The 18,077-nt window shown below is 45.0% G+C and overlaps 1 protein-coding gene across 4 annotated transcripts in view; it reads left to right on the top strand.

Moving 5' to 3' along the window:
• Positions 1-15,104, top strand: part of RNF185 (ring finger protein 185) — a 46,164-nt gene extending 31,060 nt beyond the window's left edge. For 3 of the 4 annotated variants that reach the window (XM_003905450.5, XM_031656368.1, XM_031656369.1), the window contains 5 exons: positions 1,607-1,625; positions 3,665-3,777; positions 5,115-5,169; positions 9,969-10,086; positions 12,603-15,104. In XM_003905450.5, coding sequence (XP_003905499.1) covers positions 1,607-1,625; positions 3,665-3,777; positions 5,115-5,169; positions 9,969-10,086; positions 12,603-12,700 — 403 coding nt within the window. In that variant the 3' untranslated portion in view covers positions 12,701-15,104. Of the gene's footprint in view, positions 1-1,606; positions 1,626-3,664; positions 3,778-5,114; positions 5,335-9,968; positions 10,087-12,602 lie in introns of those variants that run through there. The other variant, XR_001892225.3, reaches the window with a different exon arrangement.
• Positions 15,105-18,077: the final 2,973 nt, after the last annotated feature.

The raw sequence follows: 18,077 nt of genomic DNA, 5'->3' as shown, positions 1-18,077 counted from the left end.
CACAATGGTGAAATTGCCTAATGACACATATCTCAGAACTATCCCTGTCTTTCAGTGATACATGACTATCTTTGCTTAATAAATGGGAGGAATGGTTCTTATTATAAAGCCTGAACTCTCCCCTGAGGGTCATTCATTCACCTCCACTTCTCCCCTAGAGCCTTTAAGGGAACTTGCCACTGGAAATCTGCCATGATTTGGAGTGTTCTCCACTCAGTTTAGAATGACATTGCAACATTAATGTTGGAGTTAGATGTTATGTCCAGGAAGATTGTGTATTTGGTTTGCAAAGCTAAACTGTGGTTCAGGAATTGCAAAAGGAACTCTCCGTTGAGTTCAAAGTGTACTCAGCTAAAGATACTTGGTATCTGAGGTACAGAAGCTATGCCTGCATTTTCCACTGTCCTGGCACGTAGTAGGTACACAGTAGATATGTGTTGACTAAATAAATGAGAGAAAGAAATTAAAAATGTGGGCCGGATGCAGTGTCTTACGCCTTTAATCCTAGCACTTTGGGAGGCCAAGGCGGGTGGATCACCTGAGGTCAGGAGTTCGAGACCAGCCTGGCTAACATGGTGAAACCCTGTTTCTACTAAAAATACAAAAAATTAGCTGGGCGTGGTGGCGCATGCCTGTAATCCCAGCTACTCAGGCGGCTGAGACAGGAGAATCCCTTGAACCTGAGAGGCAGAGGTTGCAGTGAGCTGAGTGAACTGCACTCCAGCTTGAGCAACAAGAGCAAAACTCCATCTCAAAAAAAAAAAAAAATGGAGTTGATTACTTTTCTTTCAATTTTGTAAATGTCATTTTTTTGGTATGCGGTGTTAGATTATAGAAAGGGCGATGAACTAGAAGTCAGGAGACTTTTTTTTTTTTTTTAATCCTGATGCAGTTCATTTTATGTTTCTGAGCTTTGGTTTCCTCATTTGAAAATGGAGAGATTGGACAGCAGCTCTCTAAGCTGAAGGTAGCCCTTTCTGTCAATTGCATCCCCATCCTTCCTGTTACTTAAAGATGCTTTTAGAGTAGACCTGACCTTTTAAGCTGCTTCCTGCTAGGAGAGTTCTCAAAGATGAGGATAGCCTGAAGATTTTGTTAAACTGGATCTGGACTACCTGAGAATCCACACATCCCTTGTGAACACGAGGAGACTATGAACCCACTGAAATTGAGTGTAAAATAGTATGTGGTACATGTGTATGTGAATGCTCCTGTCAATTTTTTTGCACAGGGCGTCCCTAGCTTTTTTATTGGATTCCTTCAGATGTTATAACCTCTCACAGGTTGATTTGTAGAGAAGCTGGGTCTATGTGGTCTGAGCCCTGGGGATTTCACATATGCTGAGATCTCAGGGGCAGAGACTGGGGTCTTACCTCCATTGTGTTATTTTTTTTTCTGTGATTTTTAGCCCAGTTTTTTCTAATTTCCAATACCAGTAATCCCTACAGAACCTCGGTGGGCATGCAGTGTTCCATAGTTTACTCCTGTTTTCTCATTCTGCTACTACCACTCCACCCATCAAGTGTTTCTGCTAATGAAAGCATTTTTCTTCCTTTCCCCTTTTCTCCTTCTCCTTGATGACTGATTGCCCTGGGGACTCCGGCAGTTGGCCGTGTTTACATCAGGTAAGATGCATTTCATTTTACTTTGTCTTTCATCAGCTATGGTTGCACAAGACAGCCCTAGTCTCAGGAGACTACTGTCAGAAGCTGCAATCTGCCCTGCTTGTGGGCTCATTTGCTTACTTACCCCCGAAGCTTTCTTTACATACCTGCCCACTGACAGGCACTTGATGAAATCGGGATGGTCCTAATTCTGCCACAGATGGCCTTTGTGGGTCTCAGTTACTCGTTTATAAATTGGATTGGATTGATAGTATGTTAGTTAGGTCCTTTTTATTTTTGAGATTCTGCTTCTATTAAAACAGTACCTCCTATCATATCAACAGTCCCCCAGCCCTTAAAAGTTATGAAAATATTAGGAAGGGGAAAACTTTTTTGGTGTCAACAAAGAGCTTTTGTGAGGAGAGAAAAGTCTATTTTCCCAGCTTTAGCACCTGCTAAAGCCTGGCGTTCACAAGTGGCTGTGAATAATCACAGCCAGCTAAATGTCTCCCTGGTTGTCAGCAGTAGAGTACCACACTTGTAGGTGGCCTAGGAATGTAGGGGAGGACAGAAGTTCCAGACTGCTAAAGCTTCAGAATCTGGATGGGAGAAAGAAGGTGGGAACAGGACTGCATGCACATTCTGTCCCCAGCAGGACCTGGTAGAACATATTGACTGTGAGTTTATGAAGAACACATAACACATTAGTTTTGGAGCTATGAACAGCAAGAGTATGAAATAAAATCATTCAATGCTGCTATCTCCTCAGCCCTGAAGTAATTCAGCTGAGAATGTCTATAAAACACATTTTATGAGGTGGTGGCTCTACACTCCTGTAATCTGTTAATTTAGGAGGCCAAGGCATGGATCTTCACTTGGAGGCAAGGGAGTTTGAGAATGGCCAACATGGCAGCAAAATCCTGCCTCTACAAAAAATACAAAATTAGCTGGCATGGTGGTGTACTATAGTCCCAGCTACTTACAGGGAGGGCTGAGGCATGAGGAATTGCTTCTTTGGATCTGGGAGGCGAGGCCAGCCGAGCTGAGATTGCACTCCATTGCACTCCAGCCTGGGTGAGGAGACTGTTTCAAAAAATAAGCAATTCAAAAACTAAAAAAAAAAAAAACATTTTTATCACTTGTTTTTACAGGGTTTAATTGTTTTTTGTTTTTGTTTCGCTCTTTGAGACGGAGTCTCTGCTCTTGCCCAGGCTGGAGTGCATCACAGGTGAGATCTCATGAACTCCCTCTCTGCCACCTGGGTCTCATGATTCTTGTGCCCTAGCCTCCTGGGTGGCACAGAGGTGACAGCATCACTACACCTTAGCTTAGTTTTTTTGTCTTTTTGACAGGAAAATATATGTGCTGTTCCTACTAGGCTGTAATTTAAAGTTTGCTGTACTTATACCAGCAGCCTAAATTGACACTGGGTATGTCAGACTTGACAGCCCCAGGCTTGACAGCCCCAGGCTTGCAGTTTCCCTCCCCCGTGTTGCTAGGAGGCCCTAGAGAGAAACAAAGTATGAAGAAGCTTTGTGATTTTTTTTTCTTTTTTTTTTTTTTTTTTTGAGACAGAGTCTTGTCACCCAGGCTGGAATGCAGTGGTGCAATCTCGGCTCACTGCAACTTTCACCTCCCAGGTTCAAGTGATTCTCCTGCCTCAGCCTCCCGAGTAGCTGGAACTACAGGCATGCACCACCACGCCTGACTAATTTTTGTATTTTTAGTAGAGATAGGGCTTCACTATGTTGGCCAGGCTGCTCTTGAACTCCTGACCTCAGGTGGTCCACCCACCTCCGCCTCCCAAAGTGCTGGGATTACAGGCATGAGCCACCGCACCCAGCCAGTTATGATGATATTTAAAGGCAATTTTGATTTTATCACTGGTAAGTATTTGTTGAATGCTAGGAGAAGGAACGGGAGTCGGATTCCTTGAGGTGTTCCCTGCTCATGCTGGTGTTTCCCAGTTTGAGGCCTCTGGCCTATGTTGTTATGGCGGCTCTGGCTGATCACTCTGGTGGGTCTTGGGCCATTCATGCATTTTTCTCTCCTATTTGCAGTGGTTGGAGACCCGACCTAACAGACAGGTGTGTCCCGTTTGCAAAGCTGGCATCAGCCGAGACAAAGTCATCCCCCTCTATGGAAGGGGCAGCACTGGGCAACAGGACCCCAGGTGAGGACTTAGGATGCCTCTCCCACCCACTTCTCCCCTTGGACGTGAATTCATTCCCATTCAGCATCCCCTGACCCCACCCTTTACTTAGTACTAGATGATCCCTTGGTTTTGAAGCAGTCTCATCCAGATGAGAGTCAGCTAGGAGGGGAGGGAAGAGAGGGGATCCAAGTTGCCGCTTGCTGGGACCCAGCAGTGGACAGACATCACAATCACAAGTGTACAGAGCACTGTGAAAGAGCACTTCTGCAGCCTGGGAAGCAGGATATGTAGCAGGAGAGGCTCCAGGGAGTAGGGTTGCTGCATCAGAGATGTATGAAGCATCGGGGGAGAGGAAACAGGATCTGGGTGACTTTGTGGAGTTTGGGATTTCTAGAAATGGAGATGTGCATGGGTCCAGCGTTCCACAAACACAACTACGAGAACCTTTCATGGTCTGGCATCCCCAAGCTTTCCCGAAGAATCTCTTACCTTCTCCCGCCTACCCTAGCATATGCTGTGTACCCAACGTGTTAGACTTCTCTTAAAGGGACTTGCTCTTTCACATTTATCAGCCTGTGTATTTGCTCTCTCTTCTGCCTTCTTCCCTCCCCAGTCCTGCTCGAGCTACCCCTCTACCCCCACCTTCTCTTCTAACTTCTATTCATCTCTTATGAGCAGCCCTAAAGTCCCCTCTTCCTTGAAGCGGTCTGTCTTCTCCACATTAGTTGCTCTCACCCAGTTCCCACCGCACTGTCATGTGATTGGCTCTATCCCCGTTGAAACCATGAACACCTCTTACGTCTGTCATCAGTCTCAGTATTATAGCATCCTGCATAATGCTTATTGTGTAACTCAGCCCTCAATTGAGTATTCATGGGTTGAGTGATCAGAGGGGGTGAGGCTCAAAAATAATAGCATCGGGTAATTGCCCAAGAATAGTGTGAGATAGAACTGAAGTTAGTAGGGGAAGGTCAGAGAAACCATGAACCTCAGTCCTTAACTGCTGACGTTCCAGTATGGATTTGGAATTTCTGGTATCTGACAGGCCCAGGGAAGGCATCTGGCCATGATTCCTAACCAGTCTGAGTCAGGATCTCTGTAAGAGAAGGCTGTAGTGCAATCTGGTGAATATCTCGTAACAAGCTGATTTTCTCCCTGGTCCTCTATACAGGTGGGAAGAACAGTTGCAGGTAAAATGAAGAGTTAGTATTTGGAGAATTAATTTGACATAAGTTCATGTCCTGGGCAAGAAAGAGGCTGTGGCCCTGACCCTGTTGGTGAAGAGCTCCAGGTCCTCACGGGGAGCAACTCAAAGCAATTTGTAATAGACTTATTTTACACCATTTCTGTTTCAGAGAGAAGACCCCTCCTCGTCCTCAAGGACAGAGGCCAGAGCCGGAGAATAGAGGGGTGAGGAACATTCTAGGAGAAGCTTCTACAAATGAGCTGATGGCTTTAGAAGTTTCCTTCTTAGCCTTACAATATTTCTCCTTGATTATAAAAGTACAGGAAAACTTGTAAAATACAGAAAGGAAAAGAGGGGGAAAAATCACTTATAACCACACCAATCCAGAGGTAACCACTGGAAACATTTTGGTTCTATTTTCTTTTCCATTTTTCTATAATTATATATACACACAAATTTTATAAATCTATGCGTGTATTTTATAGATGTGTGTATACGTTTTACAATTTTTTTGTTTTTTACAATATGTGGCTCCTGTTTTGTAACCCTCTCTTAAAATTTCATTTGTTCTGCAGATATTTAGTGCCTTCTTTGTGTGAGTGGGAGTCTTAGTATTATCTTGAGATTTTACATTACCAGCAATATTTTACTAACTAGCTGTTTAGCATTTAGTTGTGTGGATTTAACATAATTCAATCCTTTGTTAGACATTTAGCAGCTTTCTTTTTCCAATTTAAAAAATATCCTGATGAACTTACAGATAAATTTGTGAGCGTATTCACTGTTATTTTATTAGAATAAGACAGGGTCTCACTCTGTAGCCCAGGCTGGAGTGCAGTGGCGTGATCACGGTTCACTGTAGCCTCGACATCCTGGGCTCAAACAGTCTACCTCAACCTCCCATGTAGCTGGGACCACAGGTGCACGGCACCATGCCCAGCTAGTTTTTTGTTTGTTTGTTTGTTTGTTTGGTAGAAACAAGGTCTCACTATGTTGCCCAGGCTGGTCTCTAACTCCTGGGCTCAAGCAATCCTCCCACCTCAGCCTCCCAAAGTGTTAGGATTACAGGCGTGAACCACTGTGCCTAGCTTAGGATAAATTCTTAGAAGTAAAATTACTGGCTAAAACAAAATTGCACATTTATCTCTAGTGGTCTAGTGGCTAGGAACAAAAACATTTAAAACTTTTTTGCATATTTACATCAAATGTTACTCTTAAAAAGAATTCTGGGCCAGGCGCAGTGGCTCAAGCCTGTAATCCCAGCACTTTGGGAGGCCGAGACGGGTGGATCACGAGGTCAGGAGATCGAGACCATCCTGGCTAACACGGTGAAACCCCATCTCTACTAAAAAATACAAAAAACTAGCCGGGTAAGGTGGTGGGAGCCTATAGTCCCAGCTACTCGGGAGGCTGAGACAGGAGAATGGCGTGAACCCAGGAGGCAGAGCTTGCAGTGAGCTGAGATCCGGCCACTGCACTCCAACCTGGGCGACAGAGCGAGACTCCGTCTCAAAAAGAAAAAAAAAAAAAAAAATTCTGTTAAAATGTTAAAGAAATTTTAAAAGCAAAATATTTACCCGCATTGCCAAGAGCCCAGAACAAGTATATTCTTATTTCCTCATGTTCTCTTTATCTGTATGCTGTGCATATGTATTTTTATGTAGCCATCACCATTCTGTTTGCTTTAAAATTTAATTTTGGCAGGTTTTCCATGATGCTCTGAAGTGTCCTCTTTATTATTTAGGCTGCCATTTATCCCATTGAGTTTTTTTTTTTTTTTTATTTTTCCATGCTATTACTGGGAACTCATTGAGTTTTGGTTCATTATAATTTGTGTTTTCCTCATCGAAGGACCTTTTAGTTGTTTCCCCATTTTGCTGTTTAAATAATAATGCTACAGTGACTATCTTTGCACACCTTATTTTTTTTTTTTTTTTTTTTGAGATGGAGTTTCACTCTTGTTGCCCAGGCTGGAGTTTCATTGGTGCGATCTCGGCTCACCAAAACCTCTGCCTCCCGGTTCAAACAGTTCTCCTCAGCCTCCAGAGTAGCTGGGATTACAGGCATGTGCCACCACACCTGGCTAATTTTTGTATTTTTAGTAGAAACAGGGTTTCTCTATGTTGGTCAGGCTGGTCTCCCAAGCTCAGATGATCTGCCCTCCTCGGCCTACCAAAGTGCTGGGATTACAAGTGTGAGCCACCGTGCACTGCCACTTTTTTCTTTTTTTCTTTTTTGAGTTTGAATAATGGAATTTTATTAGGATTTCCAGGAGTAGGATTATTGAGTCAGGGATCTTGATAGAAATTAAGGTTCTTGGCTGGGCACGGTGACTTATGCCTGTAATCCCAGCACTTTGGGAGGCCGAGGCAGGTGGATCACCTGAGGTCAGGAGTTCGAGACCAGCTTGACCAATATGGTGAAACCCTGTCTCTACTAAAAACACAAAAATTAGCTGGGCATGGTGGCATGTGCCTGTAGTCCCAGCTACTCGAGAGGCTGAGACAGGAGAATCGCTTGAACTCGGGAGGCAGAGGTTGCAGTGAGCTGAGATTGCACCAATGCAGCGAGACTCCATCTCAAAAAAGAAAAAAAAAAAGAAAGAAATTAAGGTTCTTAAGGTTCTTTTCTCCAGATTACACTTAATAATAATACTAGCAGTGAACACTTGTTGAACTGTTACTATATGGAAATAACTATATGTTAAGAGCTTTATAAATGCATGATCTCATTTAAGCCTCACATCAACTCATTTAATGGAGGAGGAAACTGAGGCCTAAATAGGTAAAGTGATCTGTCCAGGGCCACACATACAGTGCTGAAACCCAGATGTGGCTGGTATTGAAGTCGCTGCTCTTGACCACCAGGTGACACCACTTTAACATTCCCAGGTTTTGGTTTCCTACAGAGCATTAGCAACTAATGCAGGAATCAGAGGCCCCTGGAAGCCAGAGGCCCTGGTCTTAGTGACCGAAGTGCATACCGCTAGCATTTATAAGCACCTGCAGCTGCTAGTGACTTTTTTTTTTTTTTTTTTTTTTTTTTTTTGCATACTCTGGCCTAGGAACATAATCCCACCAAATGTGTGGACTGGTGAGATCATATGGATGTTGCTAGAAGGGAAGCAGAATGGTTAGTCCTCAGGATTGCACTGAATGAATCTGTGGTTCCTGATGAAACAATTTCACCTTCCCAAGTAAGGCAGCCTCAGTCCCAGGAGCCCTTGGATTCAACCTTGAACTGAGTAGGAGGCATTTTGTATTGAGGAAATGGAAACTCTTTGTTTTGTTTCCCTTTAGGTTTGCCCTCTCGTTAAGTCAGCTGTTAGGCTTTATAGGTGATACCATCTGGCAAGAAGCTTGGAACTAGATGCCAGGCTGCTCAGTGTGTGACAGAGAGCAGCTACTTTTGTGACTTGCAAAAGACTCATAAATGAAGGCCATTGAGCTCTTTGTGAAGAGCATTTGGCCCAATAGTCTGTCTTCTTTTTATTATTTTTTAAATCATTTGTTCTAAACTTCTCAGCAGGGATGCAGGGGAAGAGACAAAAATGTTTGAAAGATGCGCACAGTAATTAAGAGCAGGAAGGCCGGGCACAGTGGCTCTGGCCTCTAATCCCAGCACTTTGGGAGGCCGAGGTGGGAGGATCACTTGAGCCCAGGAGTTTGAGACCAGCCTGAGCAACAAAGTGAGACCCTATCTGTACAAAAAGTTTAAAAATTAGCCAGGCATGGAGGGGTACACCTGTGGTCCCAGCTACTCAAGAAACTGAGATGGGAGAATTGCTTGAGCCTGGGAGGTTGAGGCTACAGTGAGCCATGATTGCACCATTGCACTCCTGGGTGACAGAGCGAGACCCTGTCTCAAAAAAAAAAAAAAGAAAAGCATGTGTTTTCAGATCAAACTGACCTAGTTTTAGATCTAAACTGTACTCCTGGTCAAGTTATTTCACCTCTCCAAGCCTCAGTTTGGTCATCTGTGAAATGCAGATGAAGCTAATGTAAAAATTAAACATGGTTTATGTGTCCTAGTGCTTAACAATGGTGTCTACCACAGAGCTCACGCTTTAAAAAAGGGAGTTATTTATTCACAATATTGTTCCTACTGAATCTTTTCATGTGAAAGATGATGTGGTGTAGAACATGCACAGGGAAAAAAAACTGAAGGTGATACACCAAACTGCTGACAGTGGTTATTTCAGAGGTAAAGTGGAGTGGCTGTGAAGTGGGAAGGTGAATAGAAGATCTCTGACTTTCTTTGTCAATTATTTCTGTAATGTGTGAGTTTCTTATAGCAAGCATATATTACTTTTATAATCAGAAAACATTGAAGTGTTTTAAAATGTAAAAATTCTATATAACAATATTAGAAGAAATTTTAATCCATAACTTGTCCATATACCTACATATTATCATGTACTTGTGACCACAGTGTTCAAGCAGTTTTGTCTGAAAACTTGTTCACAAGAGTTTTTCAGTGTTAACCGCTTAAGTCAGGATAATGGTTCTTTGAATGCATGTATCAAGATTTTGATCATGACTTCCATTGTTGGCTAATTAGGTTTCAACATTTTTGCTATTAAAAATAATGTGTAGCTTCTTTGATGTTCCCTTGGGCACAGGGGTGACTGTCAATATTGCTGCTATAAAGCATGTGGAAGATGTTACTGGCTAATGTGGGACTCTGGAAAATATCCTCAAGCCCTCAGAGTGCTGACTTATGTCAGCAGACTGTTCCACACTGGGTCAGAGCCAGTCCTTTTTGGCCCATTCATAGATTCTTAGCTGGAAGCTAAGGCTAAAAGGGTTAAGCTAAAAGCTAAGGCTTGAAAGAGTTCCTCTACTTCAGGGTATATATGGGAGGAAAAGCTGTCCCCCACCTTGGAAACATGTGGCACAAGGTAGGGAGAAGAGGCAGGTGCCACATGCAAGACAACATGAGGTCATGAGGTATGTTGAGTTTTAACAGGCACAGGAGAAACCTGCCCGATTCTCCTGCCCTTAATTGCCTTTCTTCCACACAGGGATTTCAAGGATTTGGATTTGGAGATGGTGGCTTCCAGATGTCTTTTGGAATTGGGGCATTTCCCTTTGGGATATTTGCCACAGCATTTAATATAAACGATGGGCGGCCTCCTCCAGGTAAGAGCCTATTTCCTTGAGAAATTAGGAAGATATCTTAGTAATATTGCTTGAAAGCTCCTTGGAATTCAGCAGTATATAAGTTACAGATAATTGTCACTACATGGATAATCAGCCTTTTCAAAATGTCTTAAGCTGTTTTCAGATCACTTATAGACACGGTAACAATGTTGAGCCCTTACCAACTATTAGGCATATATATAGCACTTTCCATTCCAAGCTCAGGGGATCATCACAACCACCCTATGGAACAAGTGTGTGATTAGCTCTGTTTAACAGGTCAGAAAATGCTCAGTAATGTTACCAAGACATACCCCATGTCTATAAAATGAAAAACTACAAGTGATACTCAGCTAAGGAAAAGCCTAGTTCTGCACATTTACTCCCCACTTTGACCATCTGGGGACATGGAAATGTGCGATGACTCATCAGGAGTGAGGGCATATCCATTCTCTGGCATCTCTGTCCAGCTTCCTTCAGGACACAACATGAGGCTGGTCACAAGCAGCCTCAGCCCTGTGGGAACCATGCCTAGGTCCACCAACTGCTGCTGCATTTCTCCCTCCTACTGCTTGAAAGTGCCATCTGCATTCAGTATAGAGCAAGGCAATGAGGTGGGTGCCCTGAACTCTATCACAGTCTGACACCCGAGCCAAAATCCTTACTGTGGAGCCTGCAGAGATGCCATGATCGGTTGAGCTCTGCCTGCACTCAGAGCTTCATGTACACTGGACACAGCATATGGTACAGAAGTGACCATTGTGTGGTTCATGCCAAGAGCTTATGCCCTAAAGACGGTAATTGGGTCATCCCAGTTACTCTCATCCCCACCCTGGTCCTTGGTACACAGCAGGTGATCTGTAAGTCTTTCTTGACTGTCTGCCTGCCTGTCTTCGTGAATCCATTAGAGCATCCAACTGAGGAATCTCAGCACCAAGATATCTAGGGAATGCCCTTTCTTACCTTATCTGCCTGGAAGGTTTATCCTCTGTTCACATTTTTTTTTCAGAGGAAGGATACCCCAAAAGATAGGGAGTACTCTGCCCTGAAGAAAGGGCATATCCCTGTGAAGCCAACAAGAACCTGCCTGATAGCTTGCATGCTTCTAACCTGGTCCAAGGCTAACCTTGGATTCCCCAGCTAAGTAGAGTTCCACAGCCAGGCTAGACTCTGGATCACTTTTTTCTCCTGCCACAGTCACAGTTTTCCCTTGTCATGCTTGGTACAATTTGACCATCCTGGATACAGATTATTTTATCCTCCTTCCCCCAAAGTCAGGACAGGGAGCTCTAAATGGTAGCTTTTCTCAAAGCAGAGAGGAGTGGAGACTTAGGTTCTCACCCCAGTTCGTCTGCCACTAACTTGAAAGACAAGTCATTTTGCCTGTCTGGATGCTAGTTCTCTTCTGGAAAAGGAAGGCAATCCCTGTGGGGCCCTTGAGAGGCAGTGTGTGGAGAAACTGCAGAGCTCTGCCACTGACTTCTGAGCCTTTCGATGTTGAACAGGTCACCTCAAACCTATGTTTCAGCTGCTTCCTATTCAAAATGGAAATAATAATATCCACCAAATAATAACATGTACAAAACACTTAGCAGATAGAATATACTTAACAAACAGTAGGCTTGCTTTCATTATTTCCTGCAAGAGTTTTCTGTCAATCAGCTGGTTTATTTGCATGTGCAGGCCAAACCTTTTATGATAAATTGAACCATGTCTTGTCCTTATTGTTATTGTTGCACATAGTTTCATTTTGCCTGATATTATTTGGGGTTTAGAAATTTTTTTTGGCTGGGCACAGTGGCTCACACCTGTAATCCCAACACTTTGGGAGGCTGAGGCAGGCGGATCACCTGAGGTCAGGAGTTCAAGACCGGCCTGGCTAACATGGTGAAACCCTGTTTCTACTAAAAATTAAAAAAAAAAAAAATTAGCTGGGTGTGGTGGCATGCACCTGTAATCCCAGCTACTCAGGAGGCTGAGGCAAGAGAATGGCTTGAACCCAGGAGGCAGAGGTTGCAGTGAGCCGAGATTACGCCATTGCACTCCAGCTTGGGCAACAAGAGCAAAACTCCATCTCAAAAAGAAAAAAAAAGGCTGGGCACAATGGCTCATGCCTGTAATCCCAGCACTTTTGGTGGCGGAGGCGGGCGGATCACAAGGTCAAGAGTTCAAGACCAGCCTGACCAACATGGTGAAACCCCGTCTCTATTAAAAATACGAAAATGAGCCAGGCATGGTAGCGCATGCCTGTAATCCGAGCTACTTAGGAGACTGAGGCAGGAAAATTGCTTGAACCTGGGAAGTGGAGGTTGCAGTGAGCTGACATCGTGCCACTGCACTCCAGCCTGGATGACAGATCGAGACTCCGTTTCAAAAAAAAAAAAGAAATCTTTTGTGTGTAGGATTCTGATGTTGTAAAGACATAAAAGATTAATGCTGTCAACTTCTGGCCTGAGTGGGTAGTGTGCATAGCTGCAGTGTTCTGACAGCCTGTTTTCTCCCTCCTGTCTCTCCAGCTGTCCCTGGCACACCCCAGTATGTGGATGAGCAGTTCCTGTCACGCCTCTTCCTATTTGTGGCCCTGGTGATCATGTTCTGGCTCCTGATCGCCTAATTCTGGGCTCCTGCCTACATCCGTGGCAGGGCTCTGGACTGGTGATGTGCCACCCCAACTCCTGCTATTTGGCTTCCTGGCTAATCTTGACTCCTGGAATCAGTGGGATCAGTAACACATCAAGGAGTCTTGTTTCTCCATCAGAGCTTTGGAACTCAAGACCAGTTGGCGATGACCCCTGAGTATTGCCACTGCTGTAAACACCCTATAACCTCAGGCCTTGGCATTGAGTCCTCTCTCATGGGTGACACCATGAAATCTTGTTTCAACCAGTTCAGCAGGTTCCTGACTCTGTAGAGGGAAGAGGCAGAAAGAGAGAAACTGTCAGAGTATAATTTCAACTGAGTTTAATGTTACAGAAACAAAAGGATGCACCAAATGGTATTTCTGGAAATTTTCATCTCTTTAAATACCCCTTGGTAAGTTGCCTCTGAAGCCAGTGGGGGCTCCTCAGATAGAGAGGTTCCCCTTTCAAATTCCAGTGCCGCTCTGTTCTCTTTCCTCCCCTTCCCCCTCCTCTTCCTCTGTAGAGATGCAAGAAATTGCTGTCCCATAAAAATCATAATTGCAGCAGCTAAAGCTGGGGTCACTTCATGAATTCACCAGAGACTCAAATCTTTTATTGGCTCTGGGCTGTGCTCAGCGTCTTTGACCTCAGAGAACAACTTGAATGACTTCTTGGTTTCCTGGCATAAATTATTCCTGGTGGGACATGTGGCTTCACTCAAAGATTTCCCATCAGCTTTCTCCCTAAAACTATGTGCATCTGCCTCTGTCTGCCAGAGAACATACAGCCAAGAATACTGCTGAAGCTGAGACTGACTACTGTGCATTAGGAAAGACCTGGAGTCAGGACTTTGGTGGGATTTGGAGCTCCGATGCAGGAATAACCGAACAAGCAGCCCTGTCCCCTAGGCTGCAGAGGCTTGAATGCATCCTCTCCCAGAACCTGCCACAGAAAACTGGGGGCTTTGTTAGGTCAGCCCAACTGCATGCAGAAGACCACCATTCTTAGAAGCCAAGTTGTCCTTCATGAAGAGGCAAGGGAAGGGGAAACCCACATGTGACCCTGATTTTGGTATGGCTTGATAGAGTTCCCTGAAAACTCCTGTTATGTGTGCTAAGACCAGGGAAGCATGTGACTTCCAAGCAGACAACCGCTGATGATTTGTAAAGCCAGGTGGCAGGGCCTGGGGAGCCCCAGCACAATGATACTGTGTGGTCTTCCCTCCTGTGGAATCGAGGGGAAATTAGTCTTCCCAATACCTTGATTTGATTTTCAGTTTCACAAACTTCTTTCTCTGAATCTTATTGAGGAAGTATAGTACCAAGCAGGTAGGACCGTTCACCTGGTGGAAGTTTTTGCTCTGCCTCCTAGGCTCCACCCCAGAAATCCAGCCTCTTTCTGGAGATCTCAAAGCTGGGGGGAGATGGGCTTCCTCTGGGCCTCTCTCTTACTTTGCCATCCACACTGCTACTGGCTAACCCCAGCAATAACCAACAAATGGTAGGAAGCCCCACCTAGTGCTTTTTCCCAATTACGACTGCATAGTTTGTGGAAACAAAGATCTTGAGGAAGATGAGGGAAGCCCTGCCCTCTTCATAGCCCTCACCCCTTCTCCTTTGTACTTGGCAACACCAGAGTTCAGTGTTTAAACAGACAAAATATAAAGTATTGAGTAGGTGGTTCATTTGCCACATCCACTTGGTAGGAAGAAGCCACCAGCTTTATAGTGTGCCTGATAGATTTTACACATTCCTGGGCACCCACTCAAGAGTGCTCTTTTTATCACCTTCTGGAAATCTCCAAAGTTGAAGGGACCTCTGGAGGCTCTCTGCTCTAGAGAGAATTGGTGGGACCCCCCCTCAGTGCAGTGGCCCCAACTAGTGGAGGGAGAGAGGACTTCAGTCAGATGGACGCAACAAAAACGGGTTTCCAGAAGAAGAATGAAAAGTTGTGGGTAGCAAAATGAATCAGTTGGACTCAATGAAATGGAGTGAGCCCAGGAGAGCTCAACCAACAGAGGCACTCTGGGAACCTGTTAGTAAAGCCAGGTTGGCCAAATGCTGTTTGATTTTGAACCTTGTAGGTCCCCACTCACCGTCTGCCAGGAGCTAAGGCAGGAGAGCTGACGTGGGACTGCTGGCTCGGCCCCAACAGGGAGCCCCCTTCCCACCATCCCTCGACAAGCTCACCACCTCATCCTTCTGCCAAGGCAGCTTTCCTTTCTTTTGTGTGTTTTCTGTGTTCTTAGCCTCCACCCTCCTGCCACCCTTGTGGACTAGGACCAGGTCCTGACCCCAGTCAGAAAATGATATGTACAGTGGCACACTTTAGCCAGTCACTAATTTTCACTGTTGTGAAAGTGATTTGATTTAGAATTAAACAAATGGTTTTACATTACTATGAGCTTGGACTTCTTATCTATGTCATGGAGGGTGAATGGGTGGGGAGTAGTCACACTGGTATGCCCTCATGGAGGCTCCTGTGCATCCTCGGTAATTTCACACTGAGGATGAAAGTCTTCAAAGAAGCTGGGCATGGTTATGCCTGTAGTCCTAGTTACTCTGGAGGCTGAGGCAAGAGGATTGCTTGAGCCCAGAGTTTGAAGTCTGCATTGAGCTATGATCATGCCACTGAACTCCAGCCTGGGCGACAGAGCGAGACTGTCTCTTAAAAAAACAAAAAGGAAAGAAAGTCTTTAAACAGCTATTGATAATTAGAGATGATAAATGTAGGCTGGAGGCCTGGCTTCATACACAGACTTGCCCAAGATAAAACCTGTCTGACAGGCAGCCCCAGTCCTGACAAGTACGTGGCATTCCTGAGCTTGATAAGTGACAAGCTGCCACAGTGGAGCTTAGCTTGTTGCTTATCAGAGCCTTCAGGACAATCATAGGTTACTCACTGTCAGCATCTCTCCATCTGTTTAGTAACAGGGCAGGTGGGCTGTCAGCCAAGTCCTCTCTCAAGAAGGTGTGTCCCTCCCTAAGGTTCCTTAGTAGCAGGGTGTAGTGTGAGATAGATGATGTTGCTGAGGTTACAAGTCTGGCCCAGCCTCAGGCTCCCCAACATGCCAGAGCTACAGGTACTTCCTCTGAAAAGAGCTTTTTTTCTTCCTCTTGAATTTTGATCTCACAGTTATCAAATTGAATAGTACCAAGATACAGTGGGGAATGCAAAGGTAAGGGAACTTCAGGAGCTCATAAGCCCAATGAGAAAAAACGAGGGTTTTTTTTTTTTTCTTTTTTGAAAGATGTTTAGGCCAGGCGTGGTGGCTCACACCTACAAACCCCAGCACTTTGTGAGGCTGAGGTGGGAGGATCGCTTGAGGCCAAGAGTTTGAGACCAGCTTGGGCAACACAGGGAGACTCCGTCTCTACAAAAATAAAAAATATTAGCCAGGCACAGTGGTGCATGCCTGTGGTCTCAGCTATCTGGGAGGGAGGCTGAGGCGAGAGGATTACCTGAGCCTGGGCGATCAAGGCTGCAGTGAGTTGTGATCATGCTAGTGCATTCCAGCCAGGGCAACAGACCCTTTTAGAAACAAGGTCTTACTCGGGTGCCCTGGCAGAGTGCAGTGGTGTGATCACAGCTCACTGCAGCCTGGAACTCCTGGTCTCAATAGGTTCTCCCACCTCAGCCTCCCAAAGTGTTGGAATTACAGGTGTAAGCCACCATGCCCAGCCTTAGGTTTTTGTTTTTGATGGGAAAAAAACACAGTAGTAGAACAGGACAATAAAGCCTCCATGTATCCATCACCCAACTCCAGTAACTATCAACTCAGATCAGTCTTGTTGCATCTATACCTCCTGCACACTGTTCCTCTCCCACTGTCTGAACTATTCTGAAACAAACCCCAGTCATATGTGATCTATTAAGTATTTCAATATGCATCTCAAGTATTTTAAAAACAAGCAAAATAGGCTGGGTGCGATGGCACACATCTGTGATCCTAGCACTTTGGGAGGCTGAGGCAGGCAAATTGCCTGAGCTCAGGAGTTCGAGACCAGCTTGGGCAACATGGTGAAACCCTGTCTCTACTAAAATACAAAAAATTAGCCAGGAATAGTGGCATGCACCTGTAGTCTCAGCTACTGGAGAGACGGAGGCAGGAGAATCGCTTGAACCCGGGAGGCAGAGATTGCAGTGAGCCAAGATTGCACCAGTGCACTCCAGTCTGAGCAACAGAGCAAGACTCCATCTCAAAAAAAAAAAAGCAAAATACCTTTTAAAAATGTCTTAAAATCATCATATATCCAATCACATTGTTCAGATTTCCCTAGTTGTCTCATAACTTGTATTGTTTCAATTGAGATCCAAATCATTTTCATACATTGCTATTATTTGTCTCTGAAATCTTTTTTTTTTTTTTTTTTTTGAGACGGAGTTTCACTTGCCGCCCAGACTGGAGTGCAGTGGTGTGATCCCAGGTCACTACAGCCCCTGTCTCCCAGGTTCAAGCGATTCTCATGCCGCAGCCGCCCTAGTAGCTGGGACTACAGGCGCCTGCCATCATGCCCAGCTAATTTTGTGTGTGTGTGTGTGTGTGTGACAGAGTCTCGCTCTGTCACCCAGGCTGAAGTGCAGTGGCGTGATCTCGGCTCACTGCAAGCTCTGTCTCCTGGGTTTGCGCCATTCTCCTGCCTCAGCCTCCCAAGTAGCTGAGACTACAGGCACCTGCCACCACGCCTGGCTAATTTTTTTTGCATTTTTAGTAGAGACGGGGTTGCACCATGTTAGCCAGAATGGTCTTGATCTCCTGACCTCGTGATCCACCCATCTTGGCCTCCCAAAATGCTGGAATTACAGGCGTAAACCACCTCGCCTGGCCTGTCTATGAAATTTTTTCTACTGTGCAGTTTATCTGTTAAAGAAACTAGGTTATTTGTCCTGTTGCATTTCCCACAGTGTCAGTTTTGCTGTTTGCGTCATGGGAATGTTACTAAGTTCCTCTTCCCCATGTATTTCCTGTAAGTTGGTTGTTAGATCTAGAAGCTTGACCAGATTCAAGCTTATTATTTTTGTTTTGTAAGACTATGTCGACCGGGTGCGGTGGCTCAAGCCTGTAATCCCAGTACTTTGGGAGGCCGAGACGGGCGGATCACGAGGTCAGGAGATCGAGACTGTCCTGGCTAACACAGTGAAACCCCGTCTCTACTAAAAAATACAAAAAACTAGCCGGGCGCGGTGGCGGATGCCTGTAGTCCCAGCTACTCGGGAGGCTGAGGCAGGAGAATGGCCTAAACCCAGGAGGCAGAGCTTGCAGTGAGCTGAGATCCGGCCACTGCACTCCAGCCTGGGCGACAGAGCAAGACTCTGTCTCAAAAAAAAAAAAAAAAGACTATGTCATGGGTGATAGTATATACTTGGTGT

This window comes from Papio anubis, chromosome 16 (assembly GCF_008728515.1).
Source record: "Papio anubis isolate 15944 chromosome 16, Panubis1.0, whole genome shotgun sequence".
In the NCBI taxonomy this organism is placed as follows: Eukaryota; Metazoa; Chordata; class Mammalia; order Primates; family Cercopithecidae; genus Papio; species Papio anubis.
The sequence above is the reverse complement of the archived record's forward strand: the minus strand, read 5'-3'. Positions and strand labels throughout refer to the sequence as shown.